Genomic DNA, 21,784 nt, shown 5'->3' with positions numbered 1-21,784 from the left:
GAGAAAACCATTATTCAAAATTAAGCCATTAAAGAGCTTTTCAAATGTCATTGATAGAAAGGTTGCTTCCACAAAGGAGAAAGAATATGTATGCAAGACCTTGCAGGGAGTTTTTATTGGTCAATTAAGTTAAAATAGGCACAGTGGGGAACACATTTACCAACAAAAACTATGAATAAGCGCGCTAATATTTTCTTATAAAGTACTCATATCTCTAATTGCATTACATTTTCTTACACTGCTCTATATAAGGAGGATCATTAATTCAATTTAAAACGTTTGATAAGAGTTAACTTTCAGAATAAGATGTTTCTTTTTCTCTATGAAATAATGCATCTTTTCAGGCATTGTAGGATTATAAATTCTCAGATTTAGAAAATTGGAATGTAGTTGTTAATTTTGGTTCTGTGTCTCTGAGAAATGCATTCGGCAATCCATACAATATTCCTGCATTCTTGTTCCTTTAACTTTATGTAGGCATAAAATACTCCAAAATGAAACTGGTTGTTGAATGCAAGCACATTCAGCTTTACCTGTGGAAAAGATGAAACAAGTGTTATGATAAAATAATGAAGATGGCAAATGTGATTTTTATATGGTAGCTTTTATGATCAAGTTTTCTATGTAACTTCACAACCAATACTATATTTAGAAGTCTGTTGAGTATAAATGTAATTGAAATGTCATCTGTGGATTAATTTTGATAATAGACTACAGCAACATTACAGGTAAATAAAGGACAGTAGTAGTATACCTTCTTCAGGCTTTTGGACAGGCTATCAGGGTTGACAGTTCTATAACTAGTCTTCAGAAGAATGTCCTGGGATTTATTTTATTTAAAAAGGTAAATCCTTCTATTTTGATTCAGCCAGATATTGACAGCCATAGAAATACTGTGTTCTTGACTACAAAGCTGAGTGATGCAGTATAGTATAATCAAAAGCCTAGTACCTCATTCTTGTTTTAGATGTTATTCCAGGTGGGTAACTTTCATTTTGATATTTTAAGGTTAGAAGCTCTTACCTCATGTTCAAAAAATGCGTCTTCCAGTGTCTTTTCTCCGGTGCCACTCCCTACACATTCAAACACAGCCTTGTATTCCTGAAAGCATAGACAACCACCCAATGGAAATAAGTTACTTGTGCATTCTGTGCAGCACAGATACCTTACATCACTTTATTAATGAATCTACATTAAGTAATCTTTCTGTATAGAAGAACTCATGTATAGATTACAGTTCTACATAAATCAAAAGTTAAAAGCATGTAGTCAGCAAAAGAAAGAAAAATCACATTTGTTCCTGTATTTCTTACTATCATTTCCTACAACTTAAGGTAATTTACTAAAGGCACTAAATGAGACTTATTGTAGGATGACACATGACCTTTCACTCCTTTGGACAGAGAGCACTGAACTTCTTGTACAAATAGTATCCATCAGAGCCAGAGCTGTAAATGGAGACAAACCCCTGAACTCTGATCCTCACATGGCTCTTCATTTTGTTTCCAGTAGTCAGCTGAATTTGCTTTGTCTGCATTAATATTGTATCTCAATCCGTTAGTGTGATATGTCATCCTGGAATATTCTGTAAATATATTTGACTTCATTTCTGATGTGTTACCTTTCTGTGTAATTTGCTTCTCTGTGTATTTGTTTTGTTTTTCCTATAAAGCAGCAGTGCAGTATAGGTCTAATACAATGGTTCCCAAATTTGTCTAAATATCCCCCCATCACATGAATAGGCTTGCTCTGTACCACACTGACATGACGCATGCTTCTAACATTCTACATATGCACAGGAACAGATGTGCATCTCCAGCTTTGTTTCTTCTGTGGAAAAAGCAGTAGACCAGACATCATTTTGTTTTGTTTACCTACTTGAAGGTAGCTTAGATATTACAGGTAGTCAGACTGCCACAGTTAGTTCATAGAGCAAGTGTTACAGATTGAGTCACCTTTAATAACAGCACTAGTCGCATCAGTATTAGCGACTTCATCTACTTCTTTGATACAATCGGTGATTTAGAGAAAACTTTTCTGAAGGGCATTTTTACAGTACACTAGTAATGAATCAGGTTTTGCACTCATCTGTGACATGAATTGTTTAGTCAGCTCATTTTAAAATGACCTTTAAAGGTCCCTTCTGACCCAAACTATTCTAAAATGACTTATGCTTTTACTCCAAAATCTTGGAGGCAGCAGCTATGAAGTAGAACTCAGTTTGGGGAGGGTTAATGAAGTAGGAAGAGTTTTGTTTACTGGAATGTGATTTGGTCTTATTTAAACATCGCTGGAAGAAGAACTCTGTGTTGCACTACAGTAATAATATGTCTTCATATTAAAGGCCTTTGATTCCATATAACATCTTTATGGGATCTTTTGTATCTACTGATTTTTTTCTCTCTCAAAAATGCTTTTAACTTATGTGAATACTCTTTAAAATTTTGCTGACAACAAGAGATCTTGAGTATTTGTATTTTGGCTTTTTGTTTTAAGAAATTAGATTACATACTGCATAGTAATCTGCAACACACTTCACTTGCTCGTAGTCATCTGCATTGGCCAGCAGGTGTAATCCTTCTGGATACAGTTTTCCACAGGTTGGATACAGCTTCTTTCGATCGTCTTTACTCAGCTCAGTACCAAATGAATTAATAGTGATGATAAAGGCACGTCTGTCTGCCTCAAACTTAACATGCAAACCAAAGAATAAAGAGGTGTTATTAGAGATCTCATTCTAAATTTAAGTGGGGATATGTTTTTTTTCAGTAAGCTAAACTATGGAAACTTTTAAAAAAGTGGACTTCAGAGCAATAGAAACATACCTTATTTTAAAAATTGTTAATCCTTATTTGCAAATACTTGTTAAATTTTAACTAGAAAATCAATCAGTGTTTTGCAAGCAAAGCATTCATTCTGTGATTTTTGTACTGAAAATGTAATCTCTGCTACTTCTTCATTTCCCTGCTTAGTTACCCAGATGTTGACACCAAAAAATCCCCTCACACACCCTTCCGAAGTTACGAAATAGATTCTTACAAATAATAATAATACAGGAAAGGACCAACAATCAGTAATACTGATCTGGGGTAGCTCAGAGTGCTGTTGAAAGTAAAGTTTGAATGGAAATTCTGGGGAAAAAAAACCAAAACAACAGTTTCTGGATGCACATATTTAAAACGATAATTTAATAAGGTGGAGGGGGCTGTTTACTTGCCAAGTTAAATTTTTCAAGTGTTTCAAATAACAGTTAATTTTTAACACATAGAATCAAAGGCTATATTTTTTCTGCCATGTTCAGATGCCTGTAGTATCTCTATTTTCCCTGCAGTAGCAGACTGAAAGTCATTCTAATGTCTAGATCTCTGGTTGTTGTTTTGTACAAGGCAAAATTTCACTTGCCATTCTTACAGTATGAATTAAAAATGTAACGGTAAATAAGAATAATCTTACTCAATTCTGTCTGATTTAAATCTGTTATTCTCTCTTGATATTTAAATTGACTATGGTTTTATTTCTTCCTTTATTCCTTGCTTTCGTGTTGTAAGAACAGCAGAGCCCTTTCTAATTGCAAGGATTATACAGGAAAATCTTCCAAGTGAAGCATATACAGCACATACACATTTTAGGCAGCTTGCAAAGTTTCTTATGCTGTGAATTTTTGAACTGTTTTAAGCAGAGAGGTACTTTTTTCTCTTGACTAGTAAGACTGCAGTAGCAACACAGTTCTACAACTTTAGCAGTTAAGCACATATTCGCAGATCCTACTCCTGTGTACTGGAACACACTGTAACAGGGACCCAGCTGCCCTCTGGCACTGACTTCAGAGTAAGGAAAATGGGTAAACAATAGAGAAATAATGAGAAGAAAATAAGTATGCTTGAAAAGATTTCTAGCTAATGAATAACAGGGACAAATTTCATTTGCCTTATTACTATGAACAGGCATATCAGCCCTAGTGAAACTGTTTTGTAAGGACAAATACATGTTGTTTTTTAACTTGTTAAAGCCATGTAGAATCTAGCTGTTAGATTTGTAAGATTTTATTGGAGGAAAAAAAGCGTGCTCACATGCAATTGCAACTAATGCTAGCAGATTTGGGGCCTACTTCTGGTGGCTCCCAGTTTGAGAAAATTTGCATGATCAGTCCCATCCGTACAGACGTCTCAATTCATCAAATTATTGGCACATGAGGTTCTCCACAGTGAGTACCACGAGGCAGTTACTTGGTGACTTGGGTCATTTGATTGCTTCAGGTAGAGGGGGAGTCACAGGCTGAACATTTTCTAAGTACTTTAGTTTCCATATGGGAAACTAAGGTAACATGTCAGCTGCTTGAGAATTAGCATGGGGCCCTAATAGTAGGCACAGCACTAGCTGCAGTGCAGTCCTGCAGTTTCTTGACAAATTCAGGGTTAAACTTGAAACATTTGATGTCTATGCTGGAAGACAGATCATCAGTACTTTTAGTGTGGAAGGTTGGCACCATGACTGGTGGTTAAGGAGATGGGGAGCTAAATAGCTCAGCCTCATTCTGATAGGGTCAGGTTGGTAGTATTACATATAAGATGACAAAATAAATAGCAAGTATTCTTTTGAATAATTAGACTTTGGCTTTTTGTGAATTCAACCATTAGCAATTTGCTTTATGTGTGTCTTTGTATTATTAAAACATTATAGAAAAGGAAATCTACAGAAAAGTTTATCCTCCTAGCTGATTGACATTAGATAGGGATTTTAAAGAAGCTTATCATAGAACAAACTGTCACCACTGGTATAAAGAGAGTTTTACAACATGCTTAAACTAATGTTGGTAAGTAATCTGCTCACAACATGCATTTCTAGCTAAAAATGAACTTTCTGAAACATCTGAATCAACTGTGGGAAAGGTCTTTACCTCTGCCAGCCAATCTCTTGATTTTTCTTTTTCAGAAAAGAATAGTCAAAATACTTAATTTCTGATCAATTTAACTTGATTAAGAATATTTTCTTTAGAACATATCCTGAAACATTATGACCTGGTTAAATAATATGACATTGCATTCCCTTTTAGGACTTTGTTTCATAACATGTACTTTAGTCTCATTCTTCCTTCAGGGGTGAGCTCCTGAGGTTGTTATCTCTCTCCTATAATGCAAACTTTCAGTGTGATGTTATCAGAGCTCAGTGAATTTTGTTCAGTTTCCAGGGCATAAGTTTTGCTTATCCAGAAAAAAAGACTCTGGAAGCAAATGGGTGATCTGGCTCTCAGACTCTACAAACGGTTGTGATAAACCACATGAAAAAAAAAAACAAAAAAACAAAACTGAATGCTGACAACTCAATTTTAGGAATTTCTGCATGTTTTATTACAGCAACAGATAGAAAAATATCATTCACTATGCTGCAGATATGCTTTGGGGAGGAGGACATTAGGAATTATGTATGCCATGGAAAAAAAAAATACTAATTTTTTCTGAGTTGAGATAAAAATAAAACATGGAATGTTGGACTTCTCTGTATGACACTAGTTTCAGTCACTCAACTCTAACTTCAACCATTAATAGGAGAGTAAAAAAACATAATAATGCAGTGAAGCTTAAAGATTATTGATTAGTAAATATACAGTAATGCTAGACTTCAGCTATCCTAAATTTAATTTTGCTAGGAGGTGTAAGAATAATCCTCTTTTTTAGTTTTTCTAAAGAATACAAAAAAAAATGTTAAGGGGCAACAATTTGAGTTTAGTGAACCTTTATTCTGTTCTGTTCTCTGTTATAGAAAAATATTAACTGAGGCTAACTCCTCCCTGGTAGTGGACTAGCTGCTTCTCTAGTCAAGAGGTGAAAGACATCCTGGAATAAAGTCTTCATTACATCTTAGAAAAAAGATTATTTTTCAGAGGAGAAGCAAACATTTGACAGATAACTTTGCAAATGGAGAGAGAAGGATCAGGGAAAACCAAGTAACCTAATTATGAAAACATTGTGGAGTACTTTCACATACAAAGACTGAATTTTTCTTACCTCCAGAACAGGTCTCATTATTTCTGCTGTAGTACCACCTTGTTTTTCACAAAACTTATAAAATGCCTCAAGATAAGACTACATGAAAGAAGAAAAGAAGGATTTTAATGCTACTTAACACTTGGACCAGCACAGCATATAGTCATGAACCTCATATTTGAATACTTCCATTAACATTGATAATCCTAGCTATGAATTTAAATTCAAGTATTACTTTGTTGGATTGAAAGTTGAAATATTAAAGTGCAAATGTCTTGTTATTACAATATGGATCCAAATGTTTTAAAAAACTGTTATAGGACAAATACTATGTTTTCTTTGCTCTCTAAAAAAAGGAACTTCTTCAACTCCGTTGAGCTTCCACTGCATAATATGCAGATAACTGGAGGAAATTGTATTTATAGTGTGGAGGAGGGGATTTGGGAGTATGCCATGGCTGTTGGGCCAGCGCTATGAGAATACACAAACTAATCCCTACTGCTCTAACCTGGATTAGGACAGAACACTGGACAAAGCTTCTGAAACTTCTGTTATACTGGTCTGCAGAGCCTTCTGGTCTATTAAGGATTCTGGCCTTTGCACCCATTTCAAAATACCTGTGCAGGAAGGACCCGAAATATCTCAGAGATGTTGTTCCCCTTGCCTCTCCATCCCCCCAAAATACTGTCTTAGGGAACATTTATGTAATCAAAATGCATTTGCTACAACTTCACACAATCTTATTAAAAGAAGCTGTCACTAACTATGCAGTTAAGTGAATTTTAAGTAGAGACATCTCAAGGGTAATCGGCTACATGGGATTATGTGTTAGGTTCTTTATAGTGCTATCTGATAGTACAGCTGAAACATAATTGATCGCATTGACAGCTGAAGCAGAGGAGAAAGGATATATTAATAATTTAGAAATATTTGCAGAATGATGCCCCTGATACTTAGAAGAGTGAGAAGGAAAAAAACAACCAACCAAACAAACAAAAATAGCTTTAATAAGTGCAAATGTATGGTCGTCCACACAGGATATAAGAATCGAATCTGCATGTTATTAAATGGAAAAAGAGTGTCCAGTTTAGTAGTACTGTGAAAGAAGTAAAATACTTCAGCATAAATGATGGTGTTTTGAGTGAAAGGAAGTAGCAGAATATTTAAGAATCAAATGTTGGCTTGGGAATTTATAAATATCATTTGTAAAACAAACAGATAAATTTTTTTCTTTCCTCCTAGTGCAATCAGATCACTGCAAGAATACTTCCTGCAGCCTGAGCCATCCACTGTGAAAGAAAGAGAACAAAGAATTTCGAGAGAATGTGCCAGGAGGAACCATTAATGGAATGAAATATGTATAGCTTTTAAAGCGGCCATCCTAAGAGTATTGACCTATGTGCTAATATTTGTAAAGTATTTTGAAAATGCAAGGCACATGTTATATGCATATCCTTTCAACAGTGTGCTGTGGCATTACTAAAGATAATTTAAAAAGGAAGAAAATTATACAAAACCCTTAAGTAAAAAAATGTTAGCTACACTCAAAGCAACTAGACCTTTTCAAATCTCATCTACCAAATGGTATAAACAAAAATAAATGTTAGCCAAAAGCCTGATAGGCTCACTTAGCAGCTAACAGTTCTGTAGCATTTGGTGGATAACTGAGTTATGCATAAGCAAATGGATCTGGATAGTAGCCTGACACCTAAAGCATTTTCATTAATGAGATATTAAATTACAATTTGGATGCAGACCTAAAATTTGAAAACTCTCCAAACAGTGGAGTAGAAATGAAACGAACTGGATTTGATTCCTGGACTTGTCACCAACCAGGTGACCTTAGACAGCTTGCTTTATCTCACCATGCTTCTGTTTCCCCATCCATAAAACAGGGTTAATGATACTGACATCCTTTTCTGAGACACTTTGAAAAACCCCAAATATTATTGTTGTGTTGCAAGAACTTGCCTTGTACAGCTTGTTGCGCATTATTTCAATGTTCATTTCATCCAGGTCATTTTCAGACAAGCAGTCTTGAAAGAAAGCAGCTGAAAGGAGAGTTTATTATATTGCAGTGTAAATCTACGAGCTGACAATATGCATCCATGGTCTATTGCCATTCACCAGTGTGTGAGTAAGGATCTGAGATTTCTGTTGTACAAGAAAGAGTGATATAACCTAGAAGAAGAGAAATCCTCTTGATTTTCCCCTTATCCTCCTACTCCCTTCTTTTTAATGAGAATCTGCTGTGAGAGGAATCAATCAGTGCCGCAGTCAGAGTCCACATCTTCAGAGAGAATCGGATAGGAAATGCTAATGAAAGCCCTAATCTTCTCTGAAGTATATGGTTTGGGCATTAGGGAGATTTTCTGGTGAAGAACATGAAAGATAATTTTTGTCTTAAATCATGCTGGTATTCTGCAATTGTTAAGGCAAATCCTCTTTCTTATTTTCTCTCTTCCTCTTTGGGTATGTCTGTAGAGGAGGAAAGGCAACAGGTTGCCACTAGTAAGGGGCACAAGCTTTGATCTTGAACATCTGTGCTTCCAGGTCCCTGGCAGAACTGGCTAAAGAGCAAGGTTTTGAACAGGGAGGCAGAGGGTGAAGTTCATTTGTGCAGCTAGATCACCTAAAAATGCTATATTCACAACTGACAAAAGTATGCCAGTCTCTCACTGTTCTAAGCTATGCCAGTAGGGCAGACCAGTGCTGCATGACAGAGTGTTATCTCAGACTGTGGCAATGGAAGATGGTATTTAGAGAGAGCATGTGAGCCTGGCTCTGTTTTGTGGTAGTCTCCCTTCCTACTTTTCCAGCATGCAGATTTTGGATGAAGAACATTAGAGGGTGTAGCCCTGACCATTTCCTTTAGTATCTCTCTGTAGATCTGTGGCCCGTGAATGTCCCATCTTTTTAAAGATCTGATATTACTTGCTGCTTTTACAAACTTGTTTAGCAAAATAATTTCCAGAAATTTACTACCAGCTGTGTAAAAAAAGAGTGTTTTCTTTTACTTGTTTTCTGTTGGGATTTGGTCTTCTAAAGGATTTGGTAAGCAACAGTTCACAGCTCACTGTGGACAAACCGCTGCCCTCAGGACTTTGCAAGCATTGTCCATATCTCTCTTCAGCCTTGTCCTCTCCAAGCTGGAGTCCAGCCTTTCCAGTCTGTCTGCCCCTTGTTCATTTTAGCTGTCCTGCTGTGTACCTTCTCTGATTTCAGGCACTGGCAGGGGGCTGCAGGATGGCCTCTGTGAGGGGAGGCCGGGGCTGCCCTGGGCCGGGCACGGCCAGTTCCAGCCAGTTCCAACAGACCCACCTCAGGACACATCTGAGCACCTCAGCCAAGCAGGTGGTGCCTCTGGGAAAATATATTAAGAAACGGCAAAAACCACAGAGTGTAGAGAGGAGGAGGGAAAAAGTTTTTGAGAAACAGCAGAGGGAATACCAAAGTCAGAGAAGGAGTCACTCCATGGCTCTGGGGCAGGTACTCCCCACTGCCTGTGGAGGACCTGCGCTGGAGGAGATAGCACTGGCAGGAACTGCAGCCCATTGAGAGCCCACAGTGGAACAGAGGATAAGAGTGAGGAGGAAGGAGCGGCAGAGAGAAACTGCCACATACTGACTGTAAACTGTCCCCGCTCCTTGTGCCTCTCATTGCCTCTCCAAAGGGACTCAGTGTAACCTGCAGTGATAACCACGAGGCAAAGGAAAGGAGCCTAGAGCGAAGGATTGGAAAAGAGGAGAGGAAAGGTGTTTTCCCTAAGTATGTAAATGTTTCAATCTTTTCTATTTGTTTCCTAATGTCTGGATCAATAATTAATTATATATGTATTAACCAACAATAAATCAAGTTCATTTTCCCCAAGTTGAGTCTGTTTTTCCTGTAACAGTACTTTGTAGGTGATCTCAACCCATGAGCTCCTTTCTTCCTGTGTTTTCTCGTCTTGTTGTGCTGGGGTCAGGGGGTAAACGAGTGGCTGGATGGGAGTTTGGTTTCTGTCTGGGGCCAACCCACTAAGCCTTCTTGAGAAGCAGAACCCAAACCCACAGTACTCAAGGTGAGAGCACACAGTGGTTTCACATATGTTCAAATGATAGAATCATAAAATGGCTTGGGTTGGAAGGGACCTTAAAGATCATCTAGTTCCGACCCCTCTGCCATGGGCAGGGACACCTTCCACTAGACCAGGTTGCTCCAAGCCCCATCCAGCCTGGCCTTGAACACTGCCAGGGAGGGCGCAGCCACAGCTTCTCTGGGCATCCTGTTCCAGTGCCTCACCACCGTCACAGTAAATTTCTTCCTAATATCTAAATCTACCCTCGTCCTGTCACTACACTCCCTGATCAAGTCACTTCCCACCTTTCCTGTAGCCCCCTTCAGCTACTGGAAGGCTGCTATAAGGTCTCCCCTGAGCCTTCTCTTCTCCAGGCTGAACAACTCCAGCACTCTCAGCCTGTCCACATACGCGAGGTGATCCAGCCCCCTGAGCATCTTCGTGGCCTCCTCTGGACCTGCTTGAGCAGGTCCACATCTTTCTTGTGCTGGGGGGCTCAGAGCTGGAGACGGTACTGCAGGTGGGGTCTCACCAGAGCAGAGGGGGAGAATCACCTCCCTCAGCCTGCTGGCTACACTTCTGATGCAGCCCAGGATGCGATTGGTTTTCTGGGCTGCAAGCGAACATTGCTGGCTCATATTCAGTTTTTCATCCACCAACACCCTTCTCCTCAGGGCTGCTCTTGATCCACTCATCGCCCAGCCTGTAATTGTGCTTGCAATTGCCCTGACCCAGGTGCAGGACCTTGCACTTGGCCTTGTTGATCTTCATGAAATTCCATGAAGTTCCATCCAGTTTCGTCTTATTCTCAGTACCCTTCCCTGCACTGCTCCACAGCTTGTTCGGTTTTGTTCGTGTTGGTTGCTGCAGCACATCATTGAGCTGAGTTTCATCCCGATTTCAGAATGCAACATTCCCAGCCCTCACTCTGTTTTGCTTTTAGACTTAGCCCTTCAAAATAGGGATTTTCTTTGTGTTTGAATCATGCACAAATCCCTAGAGGGAATCTAGGTGCTACCAGAAAATCTAATATTTATTATTAACTGCCTGCTTCTTGAGCCTTAGTGAGGAATAGGCAAGATTTCATCTTACATTTTTTAATTGATGCAGGTGTTGAAATAAAAATGTAGATGTCTAAATTAGTGGCTACTTTGGATATAAAAGGTATCCATTACACTCCTTGAGTAGCATGTCTGCTACCCAAGGTTGATATAGAAGCTGTTAATAAATGTTACAAGAACATGTCCTGAACACCACTTCAGAAGTGCTTGATCCACACTTCATGTTTTGTGTTACTAAAACACAGCACGGAAAGCATGCTACTCCATCTAAGATATTCTTAACAATACAGGATGAGTAGTTTCAAGAAGAAAGCAAGAAATAATCTAGTGTTCCTACCTAATGGTGTGTCAACCAAAATTGCATTGAAAAGCTCCGTGGGGTTTGAGGCAATGCTGACTGCTTCCATTTGCTCAAAGCTCCCCAGTGGATGGCATTTGGGAACAAGTTCAGCTATGGGCCGCTGATGTAATGTGCCAGTTATTAAAAGAATTACGTTGTCAATCATGTAGCTGTATCTGTATTTGAAAGAAAAAGAGATTTGTCTTTATAATGAGTTTTCCTTTGAAAAAATACAAAACCAAGATTTTTGAAAATTAGTGGTAATACTGAAATCAGAAACAACCACAGTACTTGCAGGTTTGTACGTTCAGTCTGTATCAATGTCTCATGAAAAACAAACAGAAGTTTTTAAATAGCAAGTAGGTAACACAGTACTAGTTTTAAACCATATGACTGGTTTGGAAAAGGGACACTTTTAAAGAAGGGGAAACTGAAACACGAATATAATAAGCATATCAGCTGTGAAATGTGGATTCACTATAACAAGGGACAATAAGTGTTATCAAAAAGTAAGTCACCTGAGCCAGCAGCTTTAGTTTGGAATTTTGCTATTTCATATAGACCATCTGGACAGAGAAAAAGCGTGTGGGAATCTTGGCACTAAAACTGCAGAGTTCATGCAGATGGACCAATATTAGGGCTTTCATCTCACTCAGCTTTAAACATCCTCCCATGAGGAAACTAAGAACAGATTCACACAGACTTCTTTACTGCTAAAAATTTTCTTTTCAGTAGAAGTTTTCTATCAGCTTCTTACTAGTTTTACTGTCAGAGGGGCTGATAAGTGTTTTGCCAGTGACTTGGAAATGGGAAAACTATTCCCTTGGGACACCTATAACAAGGATGAGAGTCTTCAGCTTGCATTGTTTATTCAGAGCACAGCTAGAGACCTATAGGGATTAATATCATCTCACACAAAATCTGTGAGGGGACTTGAGGATCTTGTGAAATGTAATTCAATGATTTAAGAATTGTGTTAAATATCTTAAACTAGCATCTCCGTTATTAAAAAAACAATGATGTGGAGAGTTTGTGCATGCACGTGTACACACGCGTGTCAATCAGTGTGAGAAAAGAGCTGCCATAATTTTCATATTTCCACTTTCATTTCCCTGAAGCAAAATGTAAACATTGTATGCTTACAGGTTACAGCTGTGCTAGGGCAGCCTTTAATATCCTGTTGATATATTAGCCTAAAACTGGTCAGCTGCACTTTACCAAAAAAAAAAAAAAAAAAAAAAAAAAAAAAGAATGATACTTTATTTTGCTGTTACAATAAAAATACTCCTTGAAAGTAAGCTGAACAATCTAATGTTCTTGTTATAATATATAAAAAGATAAGTTCAAGGAGAGTAAACAGTTAGGTAAAATATTCTGCTGACATTTCGGTAATCCATGTTGTTACACTGTTATAAAGCAGATCCCTGTTCTTAAAGTTAATCCATTCATTTAGAAATTTTATCTGTTTATTATTGTATTGAGATCAGATGTTTCTCTTCATCTGGCATCAAACAGCACTTTTAAAAAAAGCTGCTTGGATCTAAGTATCTTGCAATACACAACATAACATTTTTAATGTTCAAATGATATAAGAAGCTTGGTAGGTGAATGATGTGTTGTCTTTTCCCCTTTAAAAAAAGTCTAGAACTTGCCACATGCCTAAGCATTAAATCACTGCCCTGTACATCATGAAATTGCTGATCTTGCAGCGGTCACCCCTACAAACTTAAGTTTTGCAAGTTCTTTCACTTAAATGATGTTTGAAAATGCTAACCGTTTTTCTCGATCTCTACCATTCCTCCTGCCACTGTACACAGAAAAAATCTGCAAAGATAACAGCTGTTCATATATATGTATTTTCAGAACTTTTATTAACAAATAAAGTATGTAAATGTTGCTGTCTCAAAGTAATCTTTCTATTTTTGAAACTTAATTGAAATTCTAGTATGATGCATTTACACTGTTTTAACTTGTAACTGTGCTTCTGTTTTTTTGAATCTGTGTGGTGAGCTATGTGGTAATACTACTTACGTGATAAAATTTAGAAAAGCGGCAAGTGGTTCAAAAGCATGGTTTCTAAAGTAATGAAATTCTGTGAGTAGTTTTGCTTTCAGTTTATCATCAATGGTGGAAATGGTGAGAGGGCCAGTTTCATTAGCCAAGAAGTTGCCATAGTCTGTAGTCTGTAGATGTAACTTCAGATCTGGAATTAGATTCAGGGAAGATCGTGAGAATAAATTGTCATTATATTGTCTACAAATCAAATAAAAACCATTTAAAATGTTAATTTCTAACATTATATTTTCATATTAAGTGTCTTATCATACTCTATTGAAAAGTTTTTGGCATAGATTTAATATAGAGTAAATGCACAATTAATGCAAATTTGTACTGCCTTCCACCAGTAGGAATTACTGCATGCCACAGAAAAGCACAAATAAATTACGCCTTTGTCAGAAGTTTCACCAGTAGCCTTCATTTCCAGCCACACCAGGCACAGTGTCAATTACTGCTGTCCCTAGTCCCTTCCCAATCAGGTTTGTTCAATGCTTCAATTTCACTGATTTGCACCATTATAACATGTTAGTTTTATCTCCTACACTCCTATGGACTGTTATGCATCAACAAGAATCATCCTTTAACTTTGTTAAGATCTTAAATTTTTATATTAAACACTTAAATGTCAGGTAAGATTATAATCTTGTGTTATCAGGCTGCCTGAAGAAGAGGAGATAATACGTCTTGCCTGTCTCAGGTTCTGAGCTCCAACAGGCTTCTGCAGTGGAGCACTTGAAAGGGCAGAGTTACACTCTCTTAATATTTCTGGTCTGGCTTTCTCTCATTCATGGCTGCGACTACCAGATCCTAAGCAGCTGTTCCAGAAACTTGGGTAGTCATAACATATTCTGTCTGAGCTCCTCACTCCGGTAAATGAGGCAAATCAGTTGATTAGCAAAAAAGTTGAAAGAAGCTCTTGTGATATTAAAAAATTCTTTTGACGAATTTCCTCTGCTAGCCATTTTCCACCATGAGGCAAAAGTAAGAATTTGAATCTGTTCTTAGTGCTTAAAGCAGTTTAACATTTGCTTTTAGAAAAGTGCCTGCTATATTGCATAATTATGTTCAAATGCTATATTAAAACTACTGTAGAGTGTAGACTGGGATGATGTGATATGGTTTGCACATATATAGACAAAATCTGAAGTGATATTTAGGGAAAAGGACAGCAACAATCCCACTGACTGAAATAAGGGTGTACCTGGAAGGGAAGTTAATATGCAGTTGGCAAGGTGTTTTTTATCAGTTTGGTAGCTACCCTTTCGTATTTCCCCACGTGTATACTTTCTTAGCATGCACTAAGGTTGCCTACACTGAGACTTAAAGCAAAAGAACTAGTACATTGTGAATTCCAACTCCTATGTCTAGCACTGTAGCTTGCTAAGTAAGTACTCTTACCCTCAGAGTTTTCTATGCGTGTTGGCTGCCACTCAAGCTCATCTTAGCAATTATAGAATCATAGAATCATAGATTTGGACTGGAAGGGACATATAAAGGTCATCTAGGCCAAACCCCCGCAATGAGCAGGGACATCTTCAACTCCATCAGGTTGTTCAGAGCCCTGTCCAACCTGGCCTTGAACGTTTCCAGCCTCTCTGATCAACTGTTCCGGTGTTTGACCACCCTCATCATAAAAAATTTCTTTGTTACATCTAGTCTGAATCTACCCTCTTTTGGTTTAAAACCATTACCACTTGCTTTATCACACCAGGCCCTATTAAAAAGTCTGTCACCATCTTTTTATAGGCCCCCTTTAAATACTGAAAGTCAGCAATAAGGTCTTCTTGGAGCTTTCTCTTCTCCAGGCTGAACAACCGCAACTATCTCAGTCTTTCCTCATAGGACAGGTTTTCCATCGCTCTGATCATTTTTGTGTCCCTCCTCTGGACTGCTCTAGCAGGTAGCAGGTCCATGTCTTCCCTGTGCCGAGGACTCCAAAACTGGATGCAGTACTCCAGGTGGGGTCTCACCAGAGCAGAATAGAGAGGCAGAATCACCTCCCTCAATTGCTGGCCACACAGCCCAGGTTATGATTGGCTTTCTGGGCTGTGAGCGCACATTGTCAGCTCATATCCAGCTTTTCACCCACCAGTACCCCCATGTACTTCTCCTCAGGGCTGCTCTCAATCCCTTCATCCCCCAGCCTGTATTGGTACCGGAGGTTGCTCCGGTCCAGGTGCATAACCTTACACTTGGCCTTGTTAAACCTTATGAGGTTCATATGGGCCCACTCCTCCAGCTTGTCTGGGTCCCTCTGGATGGCATCCCATCCCTCAGGCATTTCAACTGCACCACTCAGCTTGGTGCCATCTGCAAACTTGCTGAAGGTGCACTCGATCCCACAGTCTATGAAGTCTTGTTGATGAAGATATTAAACAGCACTGGTCCCAGCATGGACCCCTGAAGGATACCACTCATCACTGATCTCCATCTGGACATTGAGTCATTGACCACTACTCTCTGGATGCAACCATCCAGTCAATTCCTTATCCACCAAATGGTCCGTCCATCAAATCCGTATCAAACACATCAACACAGTCTTGGATAGGAGAGCCTTACTCAGTTAGCTCTCTGGAACTGTTAGCATTTCTCTAGATCTTCCTGAAATAGACTGAACTTATGCTACTGGTGTAAACTAATTGCTTCTTAAAGTTATATAGGTGATCACAAAACTGTTGACAAAAGAAGGCAGAGGTAATTGGTCTTTCAGTGGTCAGAGCCAGATACTAGGAATTAGTCATAGTTTCAGTACAGGCTTCCATGTAAGAAGAAGAAAAAGAATCCAAATAAGACAAAAAAACCCCACTTAATTCAAGAAAGAGAGAAAGGTAAGCAAGATTAAGAGATGAATAAAAATACATCATTGTGCCCAGAAATTAGTCTAAATATGTAAGACCAACTTTAAAAAAAAAAAAAAACCCACTAATTTTTTCATATCACATCTACATTTCCTGTAGAAATTGATCATTTTTACTTTCTCTTTTTGTGGCAAAGAAGGAAAAAATATTTGGCATACGGTGGGATTAAGTAATACTACCTCACTGCACACAGAGAGATGAACTCCAGCTTTCCTCAATTTGTTTTCAGAGGAACCACTGACACCTACCTTCAGTCACACGCTGTAAATGCATTTCAAACACAGTGATTTTCAGGGTGTTAGTCCCTAAAGCAGACTGCAACCCCCAAATTTCAGTCCCAAGTGTCGACCATTCTGAAGTGTGTTTAACATCATGAGATGGACAGAAACCAAAACCACTGATTAAGAGTAGTTTGAGAAGACTGTGTTACTTTCCTCAGTTCTCTGACTGACTGAGTGGCTTCAGAAACCATGCCCTAATGTAAGGCATGAAAATATTAGGTATAACACATTAGACAGCCCCACCTGGCTCTCAAAAGCTGTGTAGGGAATTGTGTGCCCAGGAATATTGGATTTATGACCCTGTCAGTTCCACAGCCTGCTTTATAGAAGTATTTCTTCTAACTGATTTAATAATGCCAGCATGCATACTCTATGTAAGAAACAATATTCAACCCTATCTCATGGCTTTGGCCAAAACAACTGAGAAAAGAGTGATTCACAAGCTCCAATACCATATAATATCAAGAAATGTCATAATCAGAGGTCATGTCATGACAGACTTCAGTCCAGCTCAGAGACTGCTCTGCTAGTCTTAAATTGTAGTCATCTCTTTGCTGTTGGCATAAATATGACCTGGGAACTAACTAACAGTCAGACACTTGTACTAGTAACATGACCTCATGACCTGGCGGGAATAGATGGCTGAGCATCACAGAGGCTTCAGAAGTTCCTGTTCACCAAAACTTTTTAGTGATGGTACCTGCATCTTATCTCAGGGTCTCCTGGAGACCTATACAAGGCCCTGGGCTTTTCAACATGTCACAAGATCCCTAGGGAAGAAAATTCCTGTATTTCAGCTGTCAGTGCTATTGCCATCCGTCTGCATTGTGTATTTCCTCACACAATTATATGCGGGAATATCATCTGTAGGAATTGTATGACTTTAAATAATGTGATTTTAAATCACGTGATTTCACTCACAAGTGAACAGCAACCAAACACAATTAACAGTATGTCTAAAGGGAATTAATGTGCAGACTAATTTAAGGTGAATACAGTTAAGACAGGAATAGTGCTGATCAGAATGAAGGAGTATTGTGAGAACTTGAACGAAGCATTAATCTGGTCTCTTGGCATCAAGCACATGGCATCTGGTCTGACTCCTCACTTCGGTAACCAACAACCCCCAGTTTTCAGTTACACTGTTGTTTCAGCCAACACGTGCTGGCGTGTCCTGGCTCTGGCAAGTTAAGTAAGCTTATTTCAGTGATGTTGGTGGGAGCAGAGCTGGGCTGCTTGTCCTTCTGTGACCTAGTCTCCTTTCTAGGGAGCAGTAGTCTTTCCACCACACAAGGAAGCAAGGACAGAATAAAGCGATGAATTTACACCTGCCCCCATATTCTACTTCAAAGACTGTCAGCAGGGTTCCTTTGGGGATCCCATTCCCCTGACACAGATGATGACATACGGCCAAACTAGTAGCATGCCGTGTTGCAGAGGTTTCAGCCAGTGTTGCAGCCCACAGGGTAGCTCCGTGGAAATGATAATAATTCAAACAAGCCCAAAAGGATGTCTAAGTTAAGCTGAAGTCCTCTTCTCTCTGTGTGGCCCTGAATTGAGAGGACATAGTGGTATCATAAGTCAGTTAGCATCCTCCTTTTTTTACTTCCTCTTACTGTTATATTCTCTCCATGATTATCAAGCAGATGTAAAGCACTAACCTACAGTTTTTCTTGTGGTTATTCTGTACTGACATTATGGTTTCCCCTCTAGGGATATCAAAACCACTTTGAAATTAAAAGATGTTTTTGATTCTATTTATGGTTTACTTGAGGTGGTTTTGGTTTCATTTCTGATTGTTTCTGCTTGTTTGTTTTAGCATATTTATAATACTTCAATTTAGGCCAGTTTTTGTGGTGTGGTGCTATGCCACAGAATTCAGAATGGGCTAAATTTATTACCTTTTAATGTGAAAAAGACATGAACTGAAGGCAGTGTTGGACAAGCACGATAGTACTACAGCACAAATCCAGATGCTAGATCTTCTGATTTGAAACAACATACAATGTATGCATAAATTTTTTACTTTAGAGGTAAGGTTCTGTGGTTTTGGTGCACTGTATACTCGTGGTGCAATTTCGATATTACAGCATCCTATGTGTGCAGAGAGGTAAGGGTATTTAGCCTCGTGTACAAATACAATGCTTCTCACATTTTCATTAAAAGTAATACATTTGGTAGATAACTGGTGGGCATCTGTTAACTGTCTAAAAGAAGCAGAAAATATTACAATAGAGAAAGAGATGTAGCTAAACAGAGGGAAAAGGGAAGTGATAGTGGATAGTAGTGATGTGCTTGTAGGCAGGTTGATGAAGGCTGCTGCTTCTGTAGCTGAAATAATTTGCATTCTAAAATTGAATGAACATTAGAAAGAAGAAGGTTCAAAAATAGAGAAGTCATTCTTTCTACTATAAATCTATGTTAGAAAAGGATTTTGTCTCTATTGTGATCTGTCCATTTATTTCATGCTCTTGATAATGTTGAAGGTTTATATATCTCAGAAATGTTTGAAAACAACTTGCTGGTTGTAAATAACTTTCTTGTAGCATGACTTAAAATTTAGATTGTTTCTCTTAACTATCCTTAACATCAGAAAGTATTCTTTTGGGAAGGATGGTGGGAAACCTCCTTTATTGTATGTTTTTAAAAATATTTAAAGCTGTATGTTTTCATCCTGTTCGGCAGTAACCAGGATTTTATGGAGTTTTTTTCTTCATGGAGCCTTTGAGGACTTCATTTATTGAGCTCCTCCACAGAGACAAGTGAAGTAAGACCAAAATTTAATAATTCCGTCATTCTGTCCTTTGTGTCTTTGGTAGATATTTGAAGCTCTATTAGCTCTTTCTGAAATCTGTATATTCATGGAGCAGGACATTTGACTTAAACAGTTAAATACAATATCAAGAGGGTCTTCGAGCTGCATAGATCACAACTGCTGGTACAAATCTGCAACAGAAACTGTTGATTTTGTCCAGCTGACATAAGGAATAGATTTCAGTTCTCAGAGTAAGTGTATACATGTGTTCTGTGTGTCTAAACTGCCATTGTATGAAACAGAGAGCTCATACAGCTCTCCAGTTTATCAGCTGAAGTAGGTACATGCACTTGGTCAGTTGAATAATCTCTAAATGCCATTGACTGTACTGACAATCTCTTCTTTAACTACGAGAGGAACTTTATCTTGCTGACAGGTCAATACCTATGTGAATCTATTTAAATGTAGTTGTTTTAATCTGCAAGATGCATGGTAAGCAACCTTCCCAGACTTATGTTATTATTATACTAATAGTTTAGACAGCCTTAAAACTCCCTTGTATAGGGGAATCATCAGGTTCTGCACTTCTCATTTCCCCAAATTCATTACTTCATACAGAAAGCAACCAATGCTTAAAACAGAGTGAGCTGCTTATTTCTGCTTGTTCCTTTTTCAAATTAATCTAATATACTACATGTTATAGAAGTTGCTTCAGTGTACAATCATAGCTTTTATTTTGGAGACAAGGGAAGAAACTTTATGTTCCTTCAGAAAGGTTATTTTTTTCTGTTGCATTTTTTTCCTGCCAAGTGTCTAGAGGTATGTCATATGATTTTTGTACAAGTCTGTCTTCATCAGGCTGTGACCAGTCTTGGCCACAGAAGGCTGTTTTGGAAACCAGTGTGTGTTCTCTTTATTACTGTGGCAAAGTCACCTTGAAAGAAATCTTTTATTTATTTATTTATTTATTTATTTATGCTGGAGAACAGTTCAGTCTTATCTTTATGAAGTCTGGTTTTCTCTTCCTCATAAGTAGTGTGTCTCCCACTGTCCTAAAAGTCATTAAGTCATAAAGTAACAAAATTGTATCTTTTACAGAGAAACTCGAAGCCAAATGGCAAGCTTTCCATAAGATTTTGGGAACTATTTTATCCAGCTGAAATGGTATGACACTTTTTTACTTGAACAGTTTTATAGCGTGGTTAAAATCTGTGAGAAGGTTGCCAATCTCCATAGGAATTCTATGGATGAGATTTCCAAATCTTATCAATAATCTAGAAAATCCCATCATCTGCATTGCTTTGCAAATTACAGTCTGTACAATCCTAGGGTAATTTCTATGGAAAGCTATTAATTTAAATATGAGAACAGTTCTTCAAAGGACACCAGGGTTATCTCTGTTTTTTAAGATAAGCCTTCAATACTTCAGTCTTTTACCTTCCCTTCTTCAAAGGTCTAAGCAACAGTATTTCTTCCTAAATAAAATAAACCATCAGACTTACCTTCTAGTGTCTCACACTGTGCTAAATTGACATAGTCCGCACTTGTCAAGATCCCAGCTTTGAACCCTCGGACCAGACCCTCCAAGTAGCCATGGTCCACATTGAAGTAAAACTCTGAGTATCCCGGCATGGAGAAAAGGAGATTTAATCTCTCTGCTGGATACTTGATGGCTCTGAATATCTGCCACCAACTGTTTTCCTCCCTTTGGAAGGAGTGACAAATAGTCACTGATTTCCTGCTAGCCTATGATTGTGTTTTACCAACTGGTTTCTTCCTGTTTCTTGCTCCTAGAGTAGTTCCAGTAGGGCTGATGATTACACAACAGCCAGAGAGCAAATCCAACTCCCTCCTGTCAGAGCCAGAAAATGAACATATTATTGTTTAAAGCGAAGCCAAAAAGGAAGTATAAGATTTAGCCATTGCTTACAAGAATGTTCTGTACTAATTGGAGAATCAGAAAGCATATTACAAAGCTTGATAGCATTTTTGCATTTCTTAAATGTGTTATAAACAGAAAGTTATCTGTGAATACCTATTGAAAAAATGTTTCTGCACTAAAATGGGCTGTGGTAGAAAATAGCCTTTTCAAGGAACTTAGATGGTTTTTAGGGCCTCTGTATACCTTTGTTTTTAAAGATTTTTGGTTGCTGGAAAATTTCTGCTGCTCATCTGTATCACTAAATATATATACGATCCTTCAAATAATTACAGTGAAAGGTGAAAGGTCATTGGAGGGTTTGACTTTCGTTAGCCTTTAAAGTGAGTATCTAGAACTTACCTCAAAACTATAGTTTGTCCAAGTTCCAATCAATATACTTTGGTTATGTTCACCAAGATGTGGAAGTAACTCATGTATTTCCTCTTACAGAATAAAGATTATAAAA

The 21,784-nt window shown here is 38.2% G+C and overlaps 1 protein-coding gene across 1 annotated transcript; it reads right to left on the bottom strand.

The window, feature by feature from the left end:
- Positions 1–370: 370 nt before the first annotated feature.
- Positions 371–21,029, bottom strand: ATP6V0D2 (ATPase H+ transporting V0 subunit d2). Its single transcript, XM_009958051.2, has 8 exons — positions 20,900–21,029; positions 13,477–13,648; positions 11,443–11,621; positions 7,956–8,035; positions 6,006–6,083; positions 2,513–2,689; positions 1,024–1,101; positions 371–533 (listed from the first exon to the last, which is right to left on the bottom strand). The coding sequence occupies exons 1-8, from the start codon at positions 21,027–21,029 to the stop codon at positions 372–374; spliced, it is 1,056 nt and encodes a 351-aa protein (XP_009956353.1). The 3' UTR covers position 371.
- Positions 21,030–21,784: the final 755 nt, after the last annotated feature.

This window comes from Leptosomus discolor, chromosome 5, assembly GCF_034619465.1.
Source record: "Leptosomus discolor isolate bLepDis1 chromosome 5, bLepDis1.hap2, whole genome shotgun sequence".
In the NCBI taxonomy this organism is placed as follows: Eukaryota; Metazoa; Chordata; class Aves; order Leptosomiformes; family Leptosomidae; genus Leptosomus; species Leptosomus discolor.
Note: the sequence above shows the minus strand (reverse complement) of the source record. Positions and strands in the feature narration are given on the sequence as shown.